At 41.7% G+C, this 22785-nt stretch overlaps 1 protein-coding gene across 2 annotated transcripts; it reads right to left on the reverse strand.

Moving 5' to 3' along the window:
• Nucleotides 1-7157: 7157 nt before the first annotated feature.
• On the reverse strand, nt 7158-21100 carry MFSD2A (MFSD2 lysolipid transporter A, lysophospholipid). 2 transcript variants are annotated; one of them, XM_053454630.1, is made up of 14 exons: nt 20630-21100; nt 18625-18753; nt 18268-18392; nt 13672-13795; nt 13493-13571; nt 12589-12758; nt 11859-11949; nt 11630-11751; nt 10965-11048; nt 10380-10463; nt 9301-9413; nt 8786-8929; nt 8534-8701; nt 7158-7802 (listed from the first exon to the last, which is right to left on the reverse strand). In XM_053454630.1, exons 1-14 carry the CDS (start codon nt 20702-20704, stop codon nt 7748-7750), a joined length of 1563 nt encoding a protein of 520 aa, XP_053310605.1. In that variant the 5' UTR covers nt 20705-21100; the 3' UTR covers nt 7158-7747. The 2 variants fall into 2 exon arrangements, with proteins under 2 accessions (XP_053310605.1, XP_053310606.1); XM_053454631.1 differs by lacking the exon at nt 7158-7802 and having other exon boundaries at nt 8530-8701.
• Between the last annotated feature and the right edge of the window lie 1685 nt (nt 21101-22785).

Here is a 22785-nt window from a genome sequence, read left to right on the forward strand (position 1 = left end):
AGTCCTTCAACTCCTCTTTGGCTTGTCTACTAATCATTTATCAATTATCCGCCAGATGTACAATGATGTAATGCAATATTCTACCTTACAAATTACAAAATACTTCCACCTCTTAGTTTCCACTGCATTAGTTGTACTTTATCCAGGTATGTTATCTTCTGGGTTTAGCTGGTACTGATACTAAGTGCATTAAGGTCCATTCTATTAGCGGGCTATGGCTACTAAGAATTTTGTCCCACTTTTAGGCAGTTCTACTTTAGACCTCTATTTAAGTTTCCATCCTGTGTTAGATCTTTATTTTGCTTGTGATTAGCTTTAAACTAGTACAATAGAAGCCTAACAGTTGTTTTGAAGACAGGAGCCAATCAGAGCCGGCCTTAAGTGCTCTGGCGCCCTGTGCGGACTACTTCTCTGGCGCCCCCCATCCCAAAATCATTTACACATATTCATTAATGCAGTCTCACAAATCATTCACACAATTCATCCACACATTAATTAATTCATTCTTGTACGCATTCACACTACCCCCTCTCCCCATCTACCCCTCCTCTTCCTATTATCTGCCCCTTCTCACTATGTATCCCCTCTCCCCCTTCTCACTGCATTCCCCCCTTTCTCAATATGTACCACCTCTCTCCCACTTCTCACTATCGATCCCCTCTCCCCACTTCTCACTATCTATCCCCTCTTCCCCTTTCTCACTATTTAACCCCCCTCCCCCTTTCTCACTATCTAACCCCCTCCCCTTTCTCACTATCTATCCCCCCTCCCCCTTCCGACTGCCTTCCCCCCTCTGCCCCTTCTCACTATGTACCACCTCTGCCCCTTCTCACTGCCTCCCTCCCTCTGCCCCTTCTCACTATGTACCACCTCTGCCCCTTCTCACTGCCCCCCCGCCCCTTCTCACTATCTACCGCCTCTCCCTATCCTTACTTACCTTGTTGCCGGAGTCCTGCGGTGGGAGCGGGAGGCAGTCACGAAGAGTGAGGGGCGCCGAGCAGTTGCTGAAAACTTTACGAGCGACCGCTCTGCGCCCCTGCCCGGGACTTACATTAAAACATTGGGTTTTTTTTGTTTGTTTTAACTTTATTTAACATCCTTCATGTTAAATAAAGTTAAAAAACTTTATTTAACATGGCGGATGTTAAATAAAGTAAAAAAAAAGGGAGATTAATCCCACCCACCTCACTCCTAATTCCCCTGTTACCAAATAGCTAGCCCTCCCCTCACATGGGTAGCCTCACCACCATAGATGTGTAGCCCTCCCACATGCACACATAGCACCTTTCCTCACACAGCTAACGCCACCCCTTCCAAAGCCAGGAAGTCGCCCGCTATGCTTATCACCATGGCAACTAAAGCGCGTGTTTTAGTTTACTGCATCACCATGGAAACCGATTTGGGCTTCACAAGCAAGAAAAGAGGCAATTTTACTTGATTTTATATAATGTCTGAATACCTGCCAACATTCCCAATTCCCAGAGAGGGGCACTTTTCTTTTTTGGGGTGTAGTTAGAGGTGGGGGATGGGTTTTACCCAGACTTTTCATGTGACTGTGTGCCCTATGTTTAGCTCCTACAAAACAGGGACACCTGGGGGGGGGGCAGCGTGATTCAGAAGAGGGACTGGCCAAGTTAAATGGGGACACTCCGCAGTAACAATTCATTTAGCAAGTTCTTACCTGTCACAGAGCATTGCAACGACCCCATGAGGGCAAGTATCAGGGCCCTGGCAGAGCATCTTACCCCCATACCCAGAGAGTTTCGCTTCTTCGAGCGCCTGAATGGCAGGGTGTCCCAGCACGGTACTAACTACCTGCTCCGAAAGGGTTAATGATAGCAGCAGATAACCAGGGGGTGAAGTCCGGTAATAAAAAGCACCTGTATGGGGCAAAAAAATCTTAATGTTCCCGGCATAAGGGTAATAATAATCTGTGATCGGCCCCATGAAGCCGCGGAGTCTCTGTGTGAATGGGCAGATTCTCGGAGGTTTTACCTCAGTCTCGGAGGGTTAAAGGGAAGATTTTCAGGATTTTACCCAAATCTCAGAATCTGGGGGGGGGGGCAGATTCTCAGGTGTTTACCCCAGTCTCAGAGTCTCAGGGTAAATGGGCAGATTTTTTAGGGGTTATCCCAGTCGCAGAATCTTGGGGTTAATGGGCAGATTCTAAGTGTTTTTACCCCACTTTCAGAGTTAATGGGCAGATTCTCAGTGATTGTACCCCAGTGTCAGAATCTCAGAGGAAAATGGGGAGATAATCAGGGTTTTTACCCCAATTTTAGAGTCTCAGGGTTAACGGTCAGATTTTCAGTGTCTTGGATTTTCAGAGTCTTGGAGTCTCCGGGTAAATAGGCAAATTACACCAGTCTCAAGGTGTTAGGGTGAATGGGTAGATTATCAAGGTTTTTACCCCAGGGTGTCTCAGGGTGTCAGAGTGTATGGGCCGGTCCTTAGTGTGTTTACCCCAGTCTCAGGGTTTTTACCCCATTCTTGCGATCTTGGGGTAAATGGGCAGATTTTCAGGGTTATTACACAATCCTCACAGTGTCTGGGTAAATAGTTAGATTATCTGGGTTTTGCCCCATTCTCTAGGTGTTAGGGTGAATGGCAGATTCTCAGATTTTTTACCCTATTTTCAGAGCCTCCGGGTGACTGGACAGTATTTTAGGATTTATACTCCAGTGCAAGATCCCCGTTTCCCTTCTTCTTCCCTCCCATTTACCCCTATGTGCAGATAGCCCCTCCCCCCACAACACCATTGCTCCCACAAGAGGGGGAACCCCAACTACTCTACACGGGTATTACCCAGGTATGGATAGAAATCAATAAATAAACCTATGTAATGATGTTTATAGCGCCATCAGAGCTGTACAACGTTCCTGTATGTGTATAAGAAACCTGTATTGTGTGTATACAATGGGTGCTGCCATACTAACTTCCTGGATCTCAGGATTTGCATCATTATATTGTTGCCCGTCCCTTTTTAGAAGGTTTCACTCCACCTTTGTGAATCCCTCCATTGTCCGAATAATAAATGGTATGATCCATACTAGATGTTAAATTGAGTTTTATTGCCAAATTGATTAACGGTTGGATATTTGTGATTGGAGATCAATAGAAGATTCCGTTAGAAATCACCGTACAGATGGAAACTTCTCATGTTCTTTGGTGGCCAAAAGAGTGTCCTCTGGGCTGGGTGATAGTTCCCTAGAGTGTAGCCTCTTGGTGGTGAGGGCCACAACCCAAATTGGTGATTCAGCAGTTATAGTGAGTCTTGTTGACGATGGTACTGAAGACTTGAGCTTTGATGATCAGTTCTTCCATCATCATGAGAGGTATAATGCTACGTGGATCGCTCAGCTGTACATCTCTCGGCACTAAAGCTTTCATTTCTCCCATAGCATCTTCAAACTCCTCAACGACTGTGACTACTTTCCGCTTGTCCTGTCGGAGGGCAGACAGCTGTTGTTGTAGCTGATCGTTGGCCTCAGCTATCTGCTCGTTGGCTTCTAACACTTTCAACAGCCTATCATCGAGTTCTTCAGCCGCTTCAATAGATTCACGTGAGGACATCTCCGTGTCATGACATCTGTCTTGCAGGTCTTGAATTTCAAGGTCTTTGATGGCCATATGTTCTTCAAGCAAGGGGATTGCCTTACTCATGCCTTCCAGACGCTCTGTCAGCTCTTCGTTCTGCCTACGAAGGCAGTTGATAACTGACTGGAACTCTTTGTTCTCCTGAGACAGACCATGGGCATGGTCTGCAGTCAGATTGAAATAATTCTGAGATATGTCCTCTCGTGACACCTGAGAGCTTCTCGAGGTGGTCTTGCAATGTTCTCTCCGGCGTCTCGGTGACTGGTTTTCATGCCTCCGCCTCCTGTAGTCACCTTCTGACTTTAGATTTTCCTCCACACTCGAGAGTCTGTCCATAAGACGGGACATGGACCGTCTGTGTTCCATCTCCATCTGGAACATGGAGTTGTTGACCAGAGAATGCACGAGGTGCAGATGGAGTCCGGGTCCATGTCGTTGTCTGTGAGAGTTGTCTCTCTTTTTGCGTGTTAATAATATGATACAGAGGAGTATAAATGCCCCAATGTACCCCAAACACAGTAGTTGGCTCAGATACACATCACGCTCGGCTTTGCACATCTTCGCGGTCGACTGCTCTGTTGAGCAATGACCTGTTTACGAGTCTCCCCCTCTATTCATTGCCTGTGCTACCGATGAAACCACAATGAGGCTGCTGACGGAACACTGGAAATGATTGGTTTATGGCATAGTGGGCGGGGCTGGAAGAAGCCACGCCCAGTCTTTGAGGAAGGTTTGTTTACGAGAGAGTGTTTTTTAAAGCACCGTCCACAATCGAGCCACACCCACTGAATCATTCAACGAAATAATAGCATTTAATAAATAAATTCTCCTGTCTAATTGTGTTTTGTTTTTAAGTTCATGATGACATCACAATGAAGCTGTTGAGGGAACATCAGGAATGATTGCTTTATGGCATAGCGTAACAGGTTGTTTTATGAGTGGGTGTGTTTTCAAAGGCCCCACTTTCTTTTAAGAAATGAAATTGTTTCTGGAAGCCTTTGAAGGACACGGTATGTTCAGCAAGGACACGTCGGCAAACCCTCCATCACCATCAGTGCCCTAACCCTCCAGCCAATAGAGTCATCACACACTGACACATAGATGGGGCCAAATGGGGCCGATCCGCCCTCGGGTTCTGGGTTTCTATGTTCGGTGCAGTCTGTCGTTGTTGTGCATTAAAAAGGGCAGCCTTATACCTGCCAGGTCTCCCTGCTTAGTTTGGACAGTCCCTCATGAGCCTCTCCCCTTCCCTGTTGCCCCTCTCTCCTGTCCTTTTAGCCTTTTGGCTAAGTGTTTTAATTTAAGTGCCGGGCAGGCGCCCCTGTTGCCATGGCGCCCTGTGCGGCCGCACAGGTCGCACACCCCTAAGGCCGGCCCTGGAGCCAAGTATTATCCCAACCCATGCCCCTGCCGCCGCCATTGTGATTATATGCATTTCTTTATAACACATTTACCAATGCATTTTAAACATAAAGGGCTGATATGTCATGGGTGTAGAATTCTGCACAATTGTGTGGGTTAACTCGATGTAATTGTGTCAAACCAACTATTTTTATTGTTGATAGAGCAACATGAGGATCTTAATCCGTTAGAATACAAAACTAGCAAACTACAAAAGTCAAGGACAAGAATTGTGCAGAGTTTATTAAAGAGCATTCAACCACCATATTTACATTTTTCATACACATACCAAAACAGTATTTTTAAACATAAACCACACAAGATGTGTAAAATGGACTTAGTAAATTTCTACAAAGCAGTTCCAATGGAAATTGAGGGGGTTGATCTTTTTCAAAACAGTAAAGAGGTGGCACAAGAACAGTTTAGGTTTACAATACATGGCTTTATTCACCAAAAGGGAGTTGTAGGTACATGAAACATTTATCATCACCAACTTAATGTACATTATGATGAGCCAGCCTCGAAACGCTGGAATGGCACTGTATAATACATAGCTGAGCTATTTAATTTTGATAATTTCAAGTGCTGAACTGCTCTGCAGAACGAAATGCCATACGGTCTTCCTCGCCGGACAAATTAGTCAGAATTTATACATCATTACATTTAACTGATGACATCAACCGTTTCGGCAGACCACAACTCCCGGTTAAGAGAATAAAAAGGAGATGAGATGATGTTTCAATTCAACCTTTGGTATTTTGTATAAAAAAAAAAAAGTTTCCAAAGGAGCCATCAGGTAGAAAACAAAAGTTACAATTAAGACTGCAACCATTATTAAACCATAGAATCAGAAACAACGTAACTGTCTTATTTTGTGAACGTTCTCACAATCAATCTTTTTTTAGGTTCAATAAATAATTATGGCACAATACGGGCACATGTCATATAAATTAATAATTTAATAATAATAATAAAAAACCTCAGACAAGGAAATCCATTCTTACACATCGACAACAGTATCACCTGTCACTTGGTAAAAGTTGAGCCAGTTTAAATTACATTAAGTTTAGATAGTAAGGTATTTTCCATATCAGTTTTGAGGCGTCGCAATCAGACATATCTCACACACAGTCGCCTGGAATGCCTGCTATGAAGATACAGATGTAAGTGCACTTTTTATGCATATATAATATACATATTTATACAATATCATGTATATTTAACGTACAGAACTAGGAGGCTCCGTGGGATGTGATCAGTCAAATGCAGACCCTGAGTTCTTATTAAACGAAATCTCCCATGAACATATAGGAGTTACTTATACTCTATTTTATGCAGAGGTTCCTGGTAGAAGTGGGCACGTTTCCAACAACAGTAAAGTCCTTGTGAGTGTCTGTATGGACACTCTCTCGGACCACAATCAAGATTGAGAGGAGTTTGAGCTGGCCCATCTCCAGCCTGCATGTCTCCTTTCTTCACAAGGCAGTTGGATGGCTTCAGCCAATGTCCGTTTGGCCAGCTAAAGTTCTTTGGAATTGTATGCCAATACCCGACATACTCCATAATTGACTACCTCTGCCATAGACAAGAACTAGTGTTTTAGCTTTTTCAACACTGTGATTCACAGTATCCGCTCTACTCTGTCCTCATTCATTTCACAAGGTAAGCCAATGACAAATGACTTAAGTTTCATAAATAAGGCGACAGAGGAAATACACCCGTGGTCCTCCCATTTAGAAGCATGTAACGTTCAAGTAACAGTGGGTTCTTTCATTTCCACCAAATAATAGGGTATCATTGTGATATCTGCTTTAACATTGATTGCTGCATCCTTACCGAAAGTTTTTGCCATTCTCGCTAGGATGTTACATCAGCATTTTACCTTACGTGTCTTGTGTCAAGACCTGTAAAAATACTTAGCAGCGTGACAGATCACTAACATGCTACTGAAGTGATATGTGTGCTTTCAGAAATGCATTAGGCTGTATTGGTATGAAGACTTTATACCTACCACACTATTAACCCCTTAAGGACAATCGGCGGTCCCTAAACCCATTGAAAACAATGCATTTTTAGCCCGTACATGTACGGGCCGTCATTAAGGGGTTAACAAAATGGCCTGGTTTTGTGCCATTTATCTCGGAAGACCTTGTTTACAATTTTTGTAATTTAAGCATTTATTGTCTGATTTTTTTTTTTGTTATTTAACTTGCCATGGAAAAATGTTTTTTGTTTTAGTGCTTATGTAAAGGCCAAAAGCATATACCATTTAATAATACATGTATGTGTTTATGCGTCTATGAACGTTAATATTCATGACACCCACAAACACAGTAACTTTTAATTTAAACTTATGCACATTAATTATATATTTACATACATAAACGCTGTAAAACAGTTTTGGTTATAAACCGTTTGACACACAGAAAAACTCCAGTTTCATCCAAAAAAATGAATGAGCTAAAGTAACTACACGCTGTGTTTTTCTAAACTCCTCATAAATATGAGAAGAGATCCATATATACAAAAAAACACTTAAATTTACAGTTGCATTACTACTTTGTTAGTTGAACATTCAGCAGGACTGTAGCATTCAGTTTGTGGCAAGCACAGATAGCACCAGGAGGCACGGTATGCCATAGGAGGAATAGTGCAGAGACGCCACGGCTGATACTTGCTCCCACTGTAGAGTAATCAGACTCTTTCTACAGTGTCCGCGTGTAAACCTTGGAAAAGCGCTTATCCAGTGTCATACGTTGCTCGCTAATTCCAAAGAGTCAGAACTTGAGTCTCTGTCAGTTTCTCTGATGAACAGAAGAAAAAAAAGAAGAAAAGAAAAAAAGTGTTGTGAGCCCGGTTTAAGAACACACTAATGCGAGATGTTAATACAATAGAGCGTTCTAAACCAGCCATTGTTTTCGTATTCTGTATCATCTGGTTTACTCATTATCGTGCTATCATTAATGTATTAGTAATTGAACATGTCAGGTACAATAAAACCTTAACTTAACCTTATATGCAGCTTCTGTTCTCTCTTAATGACATCCAATTTTCATTATACTACATTTTAAAAGTGGGTAATCAGCAATATCCACAGGACAGCAAGCGTCCCGCTGTTTTATTCAAAAGGAAATCAAGCTATTGTTTTGTAGCAAACGCATGTCCCGTGATTAGCCATCATCTAGTGAGTATGCTACAAACAAAACTAAATAAAAATGCAATAACGAAAATATTCTGGATACACATCAACATGAACTATTTTTGTTTCATGATCCGATCTCTTCACATGATGTCATATCTGCCATAACCTAAACCCGGTTTTTAAGCTTTACCTCTCAACTCATTACACCATTACGGTCTTCTTACATAGCCCAAAACACCCTTAATTTTACTCCAAAATCAATCTTATTTAGCAACAACCCATGACCATTGCATCCCCTTGATTCTTAATCCACCTCCCCCTAACTCCAGGAACTTTTCACTTTGCTCCACAGACATTTTTGGTTTGGCCTCCCACAGCCCTTGCAGGACTTACCGGAGTGCCTTCTTGTTTTCTCTTCTTTTCTCCTCATCAATAGGATATAGTTTGAAGAGGAAAAGCCCGACCAATATCAGGAAAAAGGGAACCGCACAGACCAACAGCTTCAGGGTCACAGTCACTTGTTCTGGCTGCGGGCAAAGACCGGTCTTATAGCCTGCAAAACTAAAGTGATGGAGTGGTGTTAGTGACTGCACCCAGGATCCAGCATCACAAATTTTATCCCAAATATCAACACCATCCACTCACTCCAGGCTAAGCGTGGAAATCCCAAGTGAGATTCCGGAGGCAAATTTGGTGAAGAATACATAAAAGGAAAAGAAAATAGGCTCATGTCCTTTGGAATCTGGGTTCTTCAGAAGAAAATCATCAATAACATCAGGAAGCATAGACCTGCAGGAAAGAGCAAGAAAATGGAAATAAGTAGGTGTCGAGAGGAATCAAAATTAAATGGTAATAAAGCAAATATTTTGTGGGGCTGCATGAAGACATGAAGGAAACATACTTCCCAGATGTCCCAATTTAGCTAGGACAGTCCTTCTTATATGCCCCACTTTTGCAGGCAGTGGGGTTATGTGCCAGTTTGAGAGATCAGAGTGACACACACAATGAAGCTGTGGCCAGAATATGACATCATATCCTGATGTTCTTCAATGTGTCTCAAGTTGGCCAGATAAATGCTAGGTCATGCCCCCATCTCTAGCTACACCACCATCCACCAACAAAGGTGTCCCATACATCAAAGAAAGAATGACATTACTCACCAAGGCAAAAGGAAGGCAGAAGCCACACTTAGTCCTGCTCCCACAGCCACAACATAGGCAAGTATGAGATTACTGTTCATTAACACAGCCAGTAGCAAAAAAGGAATAGCAGACTGCAATGGGAAATTGAAACACAGCCTTATTTGAAATGTCCAAATCCAAAAATGAAATAGATTGAGAAACAAAACAAAAGTAAACTTTTTTTAATCACTGGCTAAAGCTGCAGATTACATCAGATTAGCTCAAAGTAAAATGGATTTTAAATCATACTATGGTTATGTTGTTGAAATGGACAGGAATGAGTGCCAACATTTCTTTTAGTGGTTAATAATTACAAGATTTATGATAGTGTTGAGTGTTGCCACAATCAGTTCTGGGACCATGTATTGGGGCACAATGCAAATGGTCATAATTGTCGGTGGAAGACACCTGTACATTGTGAATATGCAATAACCTTTTTGTCAACCTGTATCAAACATACTGGTGGATGGAAACATTATTGGGAAGATCAGCAGCGCATTTACCCCATGCCATCCCCCTTTGTGGCAGCTGTCCTCACTGTGGAGCACCGGGATATGACCAGTGACGTATTCCTGGGCTAGAGCTAGAGCGGCAGATCCGGGGCTGTGCTGTTATAAGGCCTATGTATATCGTCCTATTTACGCTACGCTCGGCCTCCATATATTTAATCAAAAGACGGTGCACAATGCCATATCCCAGTGCTCAGTTTTGCATTTTATTGTATTTGAGATTGTAGAGAGCGGTAGCTGGGGGCACTGTCGTAGGTCAGACCTAGGGCAACCCCAATGGTAAATATGTCACCACGGGATATGACATTGTATCCCGGGGGTCTGTGTGCAGTGCCTCGTAATGCATTATATAGAGAGTTTTGATTCTGCACAGCCTCCCCCGTATTTGGCGTAGGTCATATTAAATCACCGAGTGAGATGTTCCTTGCTTTATAGTGCTGTACTGATGAATGAACACTAGATGGCAGTGCATAGACACAATGCTCCTTTCCTTCTTACACCCCCCCCCAAGGCTGACAGCTGGGTTATGTTTCTTCTACATTCACTTACAGAGATCCCAAAATAGACAGCAGTTTTCTTTCCGAATCTGGTCAAGAACCACTGCCAGAATGGGACAGCTAGGGTGGCAGAAAGCTGAATGGAGAAAAAGATACAGCGTTAACACAGAAAATATGGAAGACAGAGGGTTTAAAGCTACCAAAAGGTAGTAAAAAAATATTGTTTTCTGAAAAATACATTTGATGAAACAAAACGCCCAACACTTCTGGGCCCTGGAGCAAATAGGAAGGAGCCTATTGTTCACTAACTAATCTATCAGGAGAATGTGGCAGAGAGGAATAGACATTCCAGGGCACGTGATCGCTGGCATACAAAAGGTTCCTGTCATGAAGCTAATAGAACAAAGGGCACTCTGTGCAGCTGGTACTGCCAGTTTAATACTTTTAGAAATACATCAGTTCCTGTGGTATCTGATAAGCCCAACTGCTACATGTATAAAAATAATTTGGCAGCAGATACGACCCAGTTTTCTTATCTATGCTGTCATTTTTACTGCATGCGGAAACACTGGGAGTAGTTTATGTAGCAGCTATTAAATGAAAAGAAAAAAAAATTCTGAAAAGCCTGTGCACTCACCATTACTACCAGCAAGATATTCTGGAAATCGTCGTGGAATTTCAGCGCATGTTTCAAGAACAGTGCAAAGTTCCCTTCCACCATCTGGAACATAGGAATTAGATGTTAAGAGTATGCTGTCACACATTTGTGTTAAAGCAGCCCCTGCAGATCTTATAATTCTGGTATTTGCACAAAGGCCATCAGTCAACCTCTACACTGGCTGGTTTCAGCATTGACAGGTGTACATGTGAGATAAAGTAACTGCCAGACAATATCTGTGTCTACCAGTCCTTCTGCCTCTAAACAGGTCCAACATTCTCTGGTAGGAAATGTACTTCATTGGCAGATAATTTAGAAACCCTTTCCTTCAGTCAACATCATGCACACCCGAGCAACGTTCCCAGGTCCCATAAAAATTAGAGATGAACAGAACCAAGAGAGACTGACTCATTGACAACTGTTCATACAAAGAAAGATGTCTGGCCATAAATAAGGAGCTGGACCCAGACACACACTGACATGTATGCCCTGAAAAGATAAGTTTGTGCACAGTTGTACAAACAAAAACATGCACAGATAGCTACAGACACAGCCAGCTATGGGGTCATCAGTAGACGAGTGATTATGGAGTCCCGCAATCAACACCTTTGCATTACCGAGAATGTAAAATGCTGGGGTCTTACCATAAAGGCCATTGAGGTGAAGAGGAAAGCAGTGATGAGTTTAACATAGGGTCCATGGCTCATAACCAGTTTGAGTCCGCAAAAGAAGGAAACCGGCTCGTCAGAGAGAAGTTCATTGGAATCTGCAATAACGACAGAAAAAACTAAAGCCAGAGGGAAAACAAATGTATCCCAAGAAAGTAACCATTAGGAGAGGTAACATAGCGAGCAGATGAGAGTTGATGCTCACCTCTTTTCTCCCGAACACCCAGGGACAATATAATGGCGCAGAGCACATAAATTCCACAGATCACTCCCGCAGCAATCATATAGGCATCCCTCTGTGAAGGTACAAACATTAATGGCCAGTTATTTAAAAAATATCTTTTTAAGGCCACATTGAAGGAAAGAAGGAAATAAAAGACGTAATAAACACACAATTCTGTATTCTAATCCAGTGAATATAACAAACCAAGCCAATAGCATTGCCTGTGCATATCGCTTAATGAAATCTGCACTGCATACATTTAATCAGTACATGGAAACATAGAATATCATTCAATTAATGATGTTTATCTATAATATATATAATATATATTATATAATTTTAGGAGAAATCTGGGGAGGTTTGATAGAAATCACTGATCCAGAATCCTTGCATAAATCTCTCACACTCGCTACACTTGGGTGCTGCCCGATAACATTGCTAGCTCATATCTGCTAAAAATCGCTAAAAAGATAGTAATCAAATATGCTAAAACTCTTCTTGGTCCCATAAATTAACTCAGAGGAGAAACAGGAGACCTAAATTTGCCTCCTTCTCTTAAAACAAAACACATGTATGTATGTATGTATGTATGTATGTATGTATATATATTATTATCTCAAGGCTGTATTCCCTATTTCATCGTTGTATTTATTGTGTCTATGTGTAGCGACAGTGACAGGACCCAGAGGCCAGACATGGAGAAGAAACTCACTGTGCCCTTTAGAGACTGATCATCATACATGGTGTTATCTTCAACTGATATGGATGAGTTCGGAAATGGACTCTGGAGGGGGTCAGACACGCACGATGTATTCGCTCCACCCACAATCTGCCCTTGGATAGCTGTAGCCAAGACAGTGCCCAAGACCTCCACAGTCATGCCTGAGGGAGACGTAGGGAAAGGCAAAAGGTAACTTTAATAATTTTGTATAAGCAGGGAAGAGGAAGGAAAACGATAGGTGAGCGACAGGACAACAAACTATAATGTTTTAAGTCAATAATAAAAAACAATTATTACAAAAGCTGCGTGAAAGGAAATAGATGGGAGTATGAGGTAACCACAATATCCTGTGTGCTGTGACTGAGGGGAAGGTGGTGAAGAAACAGACATAACAAACTTAAATATCCTGTAACTGAAATGACAAAATTTGCCGCTAGTGGAAAATAAAACCACTGGCACGTGCTGATGACTACCAGGTATAGTCTGAAAGTCAAGGTCACCGTCCTGAGTATGAACAAATTGCCTCCAGGAAACATCACATCATGTGGCACGTTTTGCAGAATTATTAGCTTTTTATGAATCTATTTTATTATAGTGGTATAGATAAAAAAACAAATATTTTTTCAATTTGACTATTTTACTATTTATTTTTTTTTTTAAATAACGCACTAAAACTAATCATCTAAATCACAGAATAATTGTGTGACCTAAAAACCGGTCAAGGTGAGTGAAGCTAGGGGTCATTACTTTTTTTGGACAAATGGGAAGAAAATCTCTTTAAAAGGAGGATGGAGTGTAGTGAAAAGGTATATAATTGAGTTCAAAGTGGTAAAAAGGAGAGTTGAACATTTAGCAAAAGGAAACGTACAGACATAGAGAGTGGCAGCATACTTACGATATCCTGTGGCAGAATCCCGGTCGCTCTGCTCTTTGCTGATGAACATAGTGAGAGCGGAATATGGAACGTGGAAACACTGAAAGGCAGATATTGAAAGCGTGATCGCAAAAGTACTATATACTAAAATGATGCCCCTGACTCCACCCTCATAACGATGCCTAATTCCTTTTTCTTACCGTAACGAGTGTCTGAAAAAGACAGTAGAACACCAAGTACCATATGACCTGGCCACTAGAGAATCCAGGAACAAACCAGATGAGGAGGTATGAAATCACAGCCAAAGGAGTGGAGAAAATAATCCTGTGAGAGAGGAGAACGGTGAGTAAATACTAGATGCTACTGGCGGCATTATTTGCAATACGTAGTGGTTTTATGTAGCAAATTCACTAGTCCTGTCAATTACTACAGTTATGAGGGCAATGTGTGTATATCCAGTCCACAGACATATAGACACACGTGACACGTGTTAATCCCACTAGTTACAAAAAAATAAATAAATAACCATTTCCATTGCTGTTGCATCTCATAAAAGAAGAAGAGCTCAAAAGTTCAAATCTGAGGTATTAAGGCTAATAATGTCCATTTTCCTCTAAGCTGAGAACTGTTCTATAAAATTTGGTACATATGCCATTTTTAGCCACCTATAATCTACGTAGATTATAGCGATTTTGATTCATTTTTATAAAAAGGTTTAATCTTGTCTCCTTTTCCTGGTGTGAGCACCAAAGCCAGTTATGCAAGTTATCAGGGTATGGTGCCTCTAGGTATGACGCTCAACCTAGCCTCCAGGGAATGCATGCTCCAATGTGTGTGCACACATGCCTGAGACCAGGTGGAGACCAACGAGTTTAGTCCTGAGGCTAGCCATAAGGGGACAATGTATTGTGAGCAGCTTCATGTGCACACGCCAGGAAGTGGGGAGAAGTCACTGAGAGGTAATACGACGTATAGGACATCAACTGTGAGAAATTTGCCTTAATGATGGCTGCAAAGGAATAAATAGAGGTTTCCATCCCAATGCTCCAGAGAGATCTTCTATAAAATAAAAATAAAAAATACCTAACCTAGATCATAGAGACACAGACTTTGACGGCAGATAAGAACCATACGACCCATCTAGTCTACCCATCTCTCCTGATGTAGGACTCTTAATCAGTCCTTGATCTCGTCTTAGGTTCAAGACATATTTACACCTTTCCCAGGCATATTGAAATAAACTTACTGTATCTCTAAGATCATTAGCTAACACAGGCTTTGATGCTATTGACATATAGGGTGCTGTACAGGTTTAAAGTGTAACCCAATAAAATACATTTGGTTCTCCAACACTCCTCCCCCCGTCTAAAGACTAAATACCACCTACTACACATTTTTAATATAATTACAAATTACCAAAATTTTCCCTTCTGAAGTTTGTCCAATATAATACACTTCGTCCTGTTGTGGCTAATCTCTAAATCATGTTTGGGTGGAAAACCAGAACTACAAAAGGAATTCCCTGCTGTGGAGCAGTACAATTCCATCAGGAACTTGCGTGATATCCTACATTGTATTCTGCATTTTGAAATATCAAGGACATTTTTATAGTGATGTTATCTTGTGCCAACAAGGTGTTTCCAAAAAACAAGCTGACATTAGACAGTGCCTTAAGGAGGGACGATGACACATTTAGTGGCGATGTTCCAATTTGCAAACTTTCAAGATCATTCTTCATTGTGCTAATAGAACGGCCCTCAACAACATTACCATTTATAGCTTAATAAGCTGTATGCTTTTAATATGCTCTACTTGATAACATTCCACTTGACATTCCAAGTTGGATGAGAACTTGTAAAATAGTGCCATCTTATTTTTTGGACATTGGAAACCTAGTGGCAATGGCTTGCAACCAACTTGATGTAGTGAAGCAAATCGTTTAATTTATTTTGAGTCTGAGAGGTTCTTTATATATCACAAAAAGATTCATTTCTTCTGTAGTGAAAGCATATTGTTAATGCCAATAGCATTACAGGAGCCGCTGCTTATATTTCTATGACACCAACGATTGCATGATGCAACAAGAGATACTAGACAGTCAACTTTAAAGTACATTTTATGTTGAAATATTTTAGTTGGCAGGCTTATTTAAAATACTGACTGGTACAAGGTTTGTGGGCTAATAATATGGCATATAAACCTAGTGTGGGGTCAGCCAACAGGTAGCTTGCCAGCTGACTGTGAACTGGCTGAGGGTCACGGCCAGGGGTGGATTTTAGGCATAGACTGACAAGGTGGCACTCAGCTTGCCCGCAGTACCACCAACTAAGAAGTAGAGATCTATCCTCCTCTGGTCCCTTACATCACATATATATATATATATATATATATATATATATATATATATATATATATATATATATATATATATATATACATATACACACACACAAGGAGAGCATGAGGGGAACATTAGAACAGGTCATGGTAATTGTGATAAACTGAGAGCTACTGTGGTGTGTTGGTTTGTCAGTTGAAAAGGACTTCTCCAAAATATTTGCCGAAAACAAAAGAAATAAATCCCTAAAATTAAGAATAGAACAATTCCATGCGAACGATATATTAGTCAGATAACTCATGCTGAAACATGCAAGAACAGTGAACGCTGTAATATCTTAATTACATTTTTTATACCACATTTTTGGCATTTTTCCGTCACTGTACGGTGTATTATCAGCATCATTAATATTTTTTTCAAACCACATTTAACATTTTAAAGGGGAATTCAGTAAGAGCCTAGTTGGTGCAAGACTACCCTCGAGGTGAAAATGTTCAAGTTAGGTGATTCACCAATAGGAATTTAACGGTCAGAGGCCCACAATATGAATACTTATTCTGAAGTGTAAGCTGGTACTGCAGGCAAGGTGTGGTATACCAGCACTTTCTTATTCACTTTATAATCACGGAACTATACCAAGATTGCCAATTTAGACACAGAGGCAACAAACGTTCAATTTGGGCTAGTTGCAGTTACAATGTCGGCAAATGAATGTGTTTGCCTTCCAATCAGGTTTTGCTCTGACTGTGAGCTACCCAAAACAGAAAACCACCAGCCGTGTTACAACAGACCCTGCTCATGAACTGGAGGCCGATGTGATGAAACTCACGCTACCTCATTCTAACAGCTTCTTTTATAACAGATTTCCAACCATTTACATTAAAAGACTGACCCCCCCCCTTTCTGGTGCTGTTACCAGGTTACCAGATTTTGAAAAGCAATCCCTGTTAATGTAATCCCAGACATTATCTGAAATAGCGTCTTTGTGCTTTTTGTCTGGACAAGGGGGTTTGAGGATTTCTCCATGTCTAATAATATTGCATGCGCTAAATGCTGGTAGGTGTGCTACTGGTCCTGCGTGGCTTAATCTGGGAGGACTGGTACTCTTTGCCCCTATTTGTTTCCAACCCCCCCAACCTCTGATATTACAGGGTGATCTGCTTTTTTCCCCACTCATAACATAGCAGCATGTCTCTTACATTCACTGTTGCTAGGATATAAGAAATCATTGATTCTTAACAGTGCCAGCATATTATATGTACCTGTGACATTTGTATTACATACTAATGATATGCATATTTAGCTCACACTGGTACTGTTGGTATCCTTTAGGAAAGTACATATGCCAGCATTGGTTTCTCAGAATAATGCAAATTATTTTTTTTATATTTTTGCACAAGAAACTACACCGACTGTGTACGAAATACCATACAACGCTGTGTGATATTTCTGCTACGTCCTTTAGTAACCCCCTGTCTCAGCTGTGCCTGAATGAATGTACACACACTCACGTCTGACTGGATGACTGTTGAACACACCCAGCCATCTGATTGGCCGAGATAGGTGGCGTGTTGTATAAAATTAAAGAGAAGGCAGGCAGAAGTGTTTGACTGGGTTAACTCATTCCTGCCTCTTCCTCCCCATTCGATCAGGAGAGGCCACGTCAGATGCTGTGTGTTCCTCTTCAGATATATGAATCACCCTTGTCTTTTATTCCAGAAAAACGAATACGCAAATACACAAACTGAACACATCCGTCAAAATCAAACGTATTCAAGAAAAAAGCGGTGCAAACAAAACACCTTTCGAGATTTAAATGCCTGATCATTTATGCTGCTCATCATGGCCTATTTTAGAATAATATGCTATTCAAAAAATACAGAAGGCATTGGGATGCAGGGCACATAATTAAATGAGTAAAGAGCTATTTCTCTTGTTAAATAAACTTCAGATAGAAAGTGGTCAAGGCAAACACGGTCAATGTTTATCTAGCGATTGTATGTGCTTCTATCCTCAGGTAACCCGCACTTCCCGATAACAGAACCAAAATATATAAAATACACATTTCCACGTAGACATAGGTGCTATTCCTCACTAGTATAGTAACTAGTATAGTATAGTCTGTTGTTCATTAACCGCACTCTAACATCTTAGCCTCAGAAGTACTATTATTCGAGAGATCGGAAGAACATTTATCATTCACCTGGGCATTGTAAAGTTGTAAACGTGGAGCAATTACCATGGAAGCCGACAGAATTTTCCTGGTGACTGCCCTTCATTTAGGACTTGGCAGCGAAACTGATACATGGAAATATGACCCTATACAGCTGCTACATGGAAAGATTTAATACAGTATGGATGTTCTCTCATACATGTAATAAAAAGCAACTATGTATGAGCTTCCTAAACTCACTCACTCACTCTACCACGCTCACACTCAGCTAGCCAATGCACATACCAAGGCATAAGACGGCCCAATCTGGTCCAGGAGGTTTTACTGACAAAGAACCCCACTAGTGGATCCGTGATGGCATCCCAAACCCTGCCTGAAAATAAGATGATGGATGCACGAGAAGGACCCATCTGTGGAGAGAGAGAGGTAACTGGGTCAGGAAGGATAATGGTCTATACGTCCAAGGAAGGAAAGCTCAAAAGGCTAAATATGAAGGAAATAATATTAACATGATGGATGCCTACGCATTTTAACAGATCAATAGAGTTTAAGATAAGGAAGGTTTTTATCATTGAAATCAAATCTTTAGCATTTCTAGTATTTGAGCAGGAAATAACCTAGAATTTCTTGAGTAGTTTTTACCTGCACCACATCAAGCAGGAAGATCTGAAGAAAGAATCCCAGTGCAGTGCCGGTGATCTGGTAGGGAGCCCCTCCAACGGCATAGCATATCTTACTGCATACTGATAGCTTGTGTTTCCCCGATCGGCTCTGCAAATACAAACACATGCATATCATGGACATGCCAAATACAAATGGACACAATTACGAATAAATAATAGCCTAAGGATGGCGCATTGGTAGAACATATAGGTTAGAAAAAAAACTGGGGTGACCGCCGTAACACCGCGGCACACAAACATACATAATATTACATGTTACACACTATGCACGGTTACAAGTGGATCACGGGAAAATGTATAAAACGGAACATGACATTAATCCAGAACACATTGTGGGAGGGGGAAAGAGAGAAATCATATCACGGGGACTGTGCGGAATGCACCAGGCATATGCCGAGTGTGCAAATCCCAAGGAGAAGCGTGTATATGTATCAGGAATGTTAATACCCCTCACTCCAACTGTGCCAAGGGAGAAGTCAGAACAGCGCGTGCCACGAACACCCTGAGCACATTGCAGAGCGGGTGTAGAGTAGAATGTCTGGGCGGCAATGACAGGGGAACAATGTATGTCACGTACACCTTCAAACATACAATCCTTTGCAGGTGAACAAATGAAAATAATTTTAAAGAGTACCATGTTTATCAACAGTGAATGTGCATGCATAAGATGTTCTAATATGCCATGCATGTCTGGATATACAGGGGGTTATGGAAAAGGTGTAAATCTGGTATAAAGTGTTAGCGTGAACAGTAGCATTCAAGGAGTTGCTATGGTGGTTGCATCACTTTGTGCTAAAACTGTGCTTTTCACATGGGTCTTTCAGGACAAATAACAGGAGGACCCCCCTCAGATAAGTGACGTCTATGACGTTTTTCCCAGCGCCTTCGGGGTGATGGAGAACAATACCAAGCGCCAGGTACATCTCCCGCCGGTATTCTTGTTTGGGTATAAAGTGGTTATACCCAAACATCCGGTATATATTAAAAAAAATAAAAAAAATTAATGGTTCAAAGTGGATCAGCTGTACAAAGCTTTGGCACGACAAATAATAAACACTCTGGTAGGTAGCACACCATAGTGTGTATTATTATGATTGTTCACCCGAGTGTGTAAGTAATTCAAGGTCAGGAGGGACTTTTCCACTGGAGACACGAAGGCAAGGTCCTTTAGAAAGTCCTCCGCCAGGGTGAAACGAGAAGCACAGTATAAGGAAGTTACTTGTGCGGCTCTCAACGGTTCTCGCCGTGTTTCTGAAGTAACTATGGGTGTGTAATACATTGTATACATGTAAACTTTTTAAAGATTATGTATTATGTGCTTAGTGGGTCTTGTGTGCACAGTGTATACATACTAAGCAGAGGGCATGCCGGGGAGGCTGCAATGTAGCGTGTGTGTGTATTCAGAGCATATCCGTCACAGAATGAATGGAAACTGAGTCATGAGGAGGTGATGGAATCCGTGACATACAAGCAGCATATCCTGCATGGATCCCAATGCAGCTGCCGAGGGAAGGTGACTGCATGTGACATGACCCTACGTCACTTCAGGCTCCTGACACTGATGGAGGACCCCAACCACATCACTGACAGGGGGGCTACGACTGTACAATCACACATTGACAATATGGTGACACCCAACGTGAAACAGACAAACCACATGAAAGACCAAAAGGACATGACATAAAAATGCATTCCTCAAAGTTGATTGAAATCTGGTCTCAGTCACAAGACAGAGCCCCCCAATCAAGCAATACACTGCAGAAATAACAATAATATGAGCATTTGGGGGAAAGAATTTACATATTTAAACCATTACTGTCATACATGCGCTCCTACGGAGCAGCCTATACAGTAAGACTCGCGTGGGAGTGTACTGCGTGGCTATAATGTCACACAGGGTAAAGGCAGCTTAATTCGGATTAATCACAACATCAAAAGGTAAAGCGCAGGGAGAGAGATCTGACCTTGGTCCGAGAATCCTGATCCTGACTGGAGTCCAGTAAGACGGTACACGACGAGCTCTCCGACTGCTTCTCCATCACTTACCGAGCGGGCCGGGATAGGCAGGAAGGGGATACCCGCACCGTGCGCTCGGAGGAGACCTCAGCGGGGCGATCTTCTCTTCCTGGTTTAGGATCACTAGTAATGTTCAAATATACCGGTTTCTGTGAGCTGATAATAATCCTGAAATGTACCGGTGTCTGGGACTGATGAATAAAAAAAAAATCCTAAAATATACCAGTCTGCGAACGGATAATAATGCTGAGATATACCGGTGTGTGAACGGATAACAATGCTGAGATATACCGGTGTGTGAACGGATAATGATGCTGAGATATACCGGTCTGTGGGACGGATAATGATCCTGAGATATACCGGTATGTGAGACGGATCTCCTTACAGAGCCGGGCTGTGATTTCCAGAGCAGCTCCTCACACCCACTGATGTCTCGCTGTGGGAACTTACAATGAATGAGCCACAGCCTGTGTGGAGCTGTTTAGTGGACACGCCCCTTAAAGGAACATTTTTGGTTGTATCGCCAGCGCCAGAAGCCCGGCAAAGCGTGCCGCTAGACTTGCGTCATTTCGAGCTTGCCATGCCTCTGGACTATTTGTATTGTCAGTGGAGCATTGAGTCCTGCTCCTTGCAACCAACGCTTTAACCCTTTTGAGTGCCTTTGCCCATTTTTTGTGGTATAAATGTCCATGAAGACACCAAAACTACCAATGGCATCAATGTTGCCCTTTCCTCATATTACTTTCTTGGGCTTTTATTCTCTCACGTGCTGTCACGTGGTATAATAGTCCACCTCTACCAGGAGTAGTTTTAGGGGTTGGTTGACAATGGCCCAAAAGCAGGGGTTTGCCAGGGCTGTTTAGTGTGGGGGACCTTTTAAAGAAACAGTCCAGTGGTCAACGGTTGAGCCTGGGAATAGAGACACCTGGGTGGAGGTGCAATCACCCCCCAACACACTCTACCATGCCAACATGCCCTAACATCCGTGCACACACTCATTCTAACACCATATGCTTACAGCTCTCTGTGGGAGCTGACACTCTACTGCCGCAGTGACCTAGTGCCATGCACCCACCATGGCATGCCCCTGCCAGTAGTCTGTTCTGAAGAGCGTGCAATGTGTCCTGTGGTTGCTGTCCACTAGTAATGCTCAATGATCTGCCATGCAATAAAGATGGCTTTGGGGTTTTTTCACTAAAATGGGAGTTGGCAGGAGAGTGTGGAGTTATTTAAACATTGATTAACCTCTTCATACTAAGGGTATAGCGTTCCTCAGACCTTGGAGTTTTCTTTTCACATTTTAACCATATGCATTACTTCATATGTTCCCTGATTCATACTCGTAAATGGAAAAACACTGACCCCCCCTCCCTTCGTGATATATTTCTTACGGAGAAAGAGAGAGGTATGGAAAAAAAATGTCCCACAGGACACTCAATATTCAAAAGTGTGGATTAATTGTAGCTCACAATGGGCAACCATGCGAGAAGTGATGCCTCCAGGTGATTGGGGTTGTGAGTCACAACTCGGAGAAAATGTTGGCCCCATATAGGAAGGTTGATGCATCAACGTCAAGAGATGCTGCGCCTGGTCAACTTACCATTACTTATGTTTACTGTACACAAAGTGTAATTTATGTTTGATATGTTGTATCTCATATTTTATTGTATTTTGCATTATAAGATATTCTTTTCTTTTTTTTTTTTTTACATAGTAATGTTTACAAACCAACCGAGTATATATTTACATTGAGATGTGTATGTGTATCAAACTATACATGTTCTCCCCAACATTACACATATACTTGCATTTCCCATTTGCTTCTACTACTTTATCCATACCCGTTTCTGATTCCATCCTCTGACCCTGGGTTTATGTCTCAACTGGAATCACATTTATTCACTAAACATTGTGGAAATAAATACACTGTAAACTGGGTTTTTTTTTTTACTTGTGAATATCTATATGAATATTAACATTGAGATTAATGAAATTCAATTTGGAAGATCGGGGGTTTTACAGTATAGGATATTTTATCTGGGGGCATACATTAAAAAGTGCATCAAGCAAGAAAGTTGATGTAGGATTGTCACGTAAAAGATCT

Source organism: Spea bombifrons, chromosome 2 (assembly GCF_027358695.1).
Source record: "Spea bombifrons isolate aSpeBom1 chromosome 2, aSpeBom1.2.pri, whole genome shotgun sequence".
Lineage (NCBI taxonomy): Eukaryota > Metazoa > Chordata > Amphibia > Anura > Pelobatidae > Spea > Spea bombifrons.

Excerpts from the sequence above, each read along its gene's own strand:
- MFSD2A (XM_053454630.1), bottom strand. The coding sequence starts at position 20,704 with ATGGAGAAGCAGTCGGAGAGCTCGTCGTGTACCGTCTTACTGGACTCC. Across the intron at positions 12,759-13,492 it reads GGATTCTGCCACAGGATATC|GCATGACTGTGGAGGTCTTG; the intron begins GTAAGTATGCTG and ends CGTCTCCCTCAG. Across the intron at positions 10,464-10,964 it reads ATATCTTGCTGGTAGTAATG|CTTTCTGCCACCCTAGCTGT; the intron begins GTGAGTGCACAG and ends TTCTCCATTCAG.